Source organism: Dipodomys ordii, unplaced genomic scaffold, assembly GCF_000151885.1.
Source record: "Dipodomys ordii isolate 6190 unplaced genomic scaffold, Dord_2.0 Scaffold317, whole genome shotgun sequence".
Lineage (NCBI taxonomy): Eukaryota > Metazoa > Chordata > Mammalia > Rodentia > Heteromyidae > Dipodomys > Dipodomys ordii.
Genome location: NW_012267533.1, coordinates 99,917 through 103,319, shown reverse-complemented (window position 1 = coordinate 103,319; position 3,403 = coordinate 99,917). Strand labels below are relative to the sequence as shown.

At 49.0% G+C, this 3,403-nt stretch overlaps 1 gene segment (V, D, J or C); it reads right to left on the bottom strand.

The window, feature by feature from the left end:
* Window positions 1-601: 601 nt before the first annotated feature.
* The window catches only part of LOC106001566, a gene marked incomplete at its 3' end in the record, with an annotated part of 3,251 nt that continues 449 nt past the window's right edge, over window positions 602-3,403 (bottom strand). Inside the window, 2 exon segments of the V gene segment in view lie at window positions 602-740; window positions 1,096-1,150. Coding sequence covers window positions 602-740; window positions 1,096-1,150 — 194 coding nt within the window.

Here is a 3,403-nt window from a genome sequence, read left to right as displayed (position 1 = left end):
CATGTCCCCTTAGCTACAGGTATCCCCTGAGCTTCCCGCCAGAGTCCATAGAGAGGAGGACAGGACAGTCCAGGGCACGCAGCCTGGGGACACCAGTGAGTTCTTCCCAGGCATGCAGGAGCCAGGGCCACAGCCTCATTGACCTCCAGGTCCTGGTACTGGGCCTGGGTCTAGAAACTGAATACAGGCCATGTCTGCAGGGGATTTAGTGTGAAGGACAGGTGTGGACAACACAGAGACAATTAAGAACACATGAGTCCTTCTAGAATCAAGCAGTGACCAGATCCAGAACTGTGGCGGAGAATCCCATCCAACCTCGTCATCTACAGACCCCAGGGCCACCTGCTCATCACACCTGCAGCTGACGGGGCTAAGCGCCTGCTGGCCTAGGCTGCTGCACCTGTGTGTCTGGTGCCCACTGGCTCCTCTCACTGTGTCTTGCACAGTAATACAGGGCCGTATCCTCGGTTCTCAGGCTGCTCATTTGCAGGTACAGTGTGCTTTTACTGTTGTCTTTGGAGATGGTGAACGGGCCCTACACAGAGTCTGCGTACCATGTGCTACCACCATCTGTATTAATTTCTTCTACCCAGTCCAGTACCTTCCCAGGAGCCTGGCGGCTCCAGCTCATCCAGGAATTACTGAAGGTGAATCCAGAGACTGCAGAGGAGAGTCTCAGGGACCCCCCAGGCTGCACCAAGCCTCCCCCAGACTCTACCAGCTGCACCTCCACTGCACACCTGTAAACACAGAGAATCCTGGTCAGCAATGGTCACACACATCCACTGTTCCTCCCATTCATGTCCATTTGCACACTCAGTATCCCCTGCTCCCCATAAATCACCTTTCAACCGAGCAACAAAGGAGAAACCCAGCGCAGTCCCGGCTCCATGGTGATGGTCTGTGCTCAGTCACTGGTGGAATCAGCTCAAAGAGCTCAGGTCAGGGATGGGCTGGTTTTCATGGGCAGAGGGACGTCCTATTTGAATGTCCTCTGCTATAAAGCAGCTCTGGCGGGAAGTCTAGAGATTGGGCTCCCAGAGCAGAGGTGACTGTGCTGGAGGAGTTTGGTAACAATGGTCACCTTGGAGACACCATGACGCACTGACTACGTGCTGTAGTTCACACTGTATCTGCAGGTCCTTGGAAGCTTGAGGCAGAGTGTGAGAACATTGAGAGCTGTCTGGGGTGCAGAGGGACACACATGTCCTCTCACTCTGCCATTGTGCCTGGTGATCGTTCTGTCAGCATTTCTGATCACAAACAAAACACAAAGTACAGCACGCCTGTGACCTCCTTGTGCACACGCAAGAGTGTATAACAATGGTGAATTGTTTTCACACTGGCAGCGTCTCCCGTGGTATGAGCTCCATGCCTGGTCTGGGCCTGCACAGCCAAGGAGGGCCCACAGTCTCTGGTGTGTTCCAGGAGAATGGAGCTCATCTGTGAGCTCACAGAGCCTCCTTCCTGAGCCGAGATCAGGTGTGGCCTTGCCGCATTTTACTTCATTCTGACCACCAACCAGGATGGCCAGAGTTCAGGCAGAGGCTTGATAGTGGGCTCTGGTGTATCATTTGTTATAATCTATTTTTCTCTTTCATATGTATTGTGTATTTGTGACGAAATCATGTCTATTGTGAACTTGTAATAACCTCAGTGAGTCACACTCATAACAAAACATAGGTAAATGAGTATTTGGTAACTATCAACAAGTGACTAGTGTCTTCTTCAAATTGTTTTATTAACCTTTTGATAGTTTCCTTGCATCAGTCTTTCGATTCATTGGTTACAGTGATTCCTAGTGCTGGCCAAGATGGTGAGCTGAATGTGAACAACACTTTTGTCCATGAACAAGAATCCACTGACACAAAGCTGAGCAGATTCTGAGGAAGAGAGGAAAGGAGCAGCGACAGGGAGTTCCTGGGGACCCAGGACATGGCAGAGAAGCAGTCAGGGGGGAGACACTGTGGCACTGAGCTCTGACCTGTGTGCAGCTCTCTGCTGGGGAAGAGAGCTGAGCTGTCAGCAGGTAACATCAGGTGTGCTCACAGAGGGACTGCCAGCTCTGCCGTGGGACACATGGGCTGAGGAATCCGTTAACTAGCAAAAACCCTGAAATGAAGGAAACGAAAAAAAATCATCAACCCTGGTGTTGGGGGCATGGCTCAGGTTTTAGGCAGTTAGTCAATGAGAGAAAGCATCAGGTTCTGACTTTGAGTCCTAGTCATGGATGCAAAAGGGAAAAGAAAATTGAGGCCTGACTCAAATGGTAGATAACCAACCTTGAGTGAGAAAGCAGAGGGTGAGTGCAAGGTCCCTGTTTGTACAAAAGTGCACAGTAAAAATGCTATAAACACATGAGAGATACCGAGTGTTGGGGGCCAAGATGGGTCATGTAAAGCAGGCAGGCTGACAGTGAGAATGTAAATAAGAACGTGACTGGAAGTTATACCATGAGCACACAAACACTAGTAATGCCATCGATTCCAAACTCCAGTAATTTCCAGTGGCATATTTGTTTCTTATCTTCGGTTGGTGTCACATTGTTTACATCAGCAAGCCAGGAGATTAACCTAGGTGTCCATGAGAGAAGGAATGGAGAAAGGAAATGTGGTATCTTTGCAAAACAGGAGATTGTTCATCCATGGAAGGAGGAAGTCCTGGTATTTGTGACAACATAGATGACTCTGGGGAGTTCACGTGAAGTGTGGTAATGCAGGCTCAGAAAGTCAAAGGAGGGCTTTTGACACCTGTGTGGTCTGTATTTGTGAAAACGTGTCAAGCTTCCTCACTGTCAAAGAATGGAACCTGTGCGTGGTGTACCATCCTTAGCTCTGTGTTGACAATGGTTCCACAGCATTTGTGTGCATTGTCACGTTGCACTCTAAGTGTGAATATGCATTGTTTTAATTGTCAATGTTACATCAGGAAATAGAAATAATTACAAAACTTTCTGACCTTGAGAATTTTTAGCAAAGTGGTGAGAAGGACACCAAACGTCACCATCTCAGCAGGAGCAGCGGCACCATCGCCATCCTTCCCTCCTTCCCAGAACACGATGCTCTCGGGGGCTTGGTCATCTGGAGCATGTGAGCTGAGCCCTCTCCTGAGCTGGGCCTAGACACCAGCCCCTCCACAAGGTGAGCCTTAACTTTTCCGATGCTCTTCCTGATATGTTATTTGAACTGGCACTAAACAGAGTGGGCAGCCTGTCAGGTTTACTGCATGTATCTCTTGTATACTGTTTAGATCCTGTTAAACAGTTATATCCTCAAGCATTTATCAATTCTTAATGGCGTTTTTGTCTGGGTTCTGGAATGTTCAGTCCAGAGTGGTCATTTATGTCCACACATGTTGCAATATGCAGTGCCTGGGGACAGGACAGTAATGGACACAGGTCTGG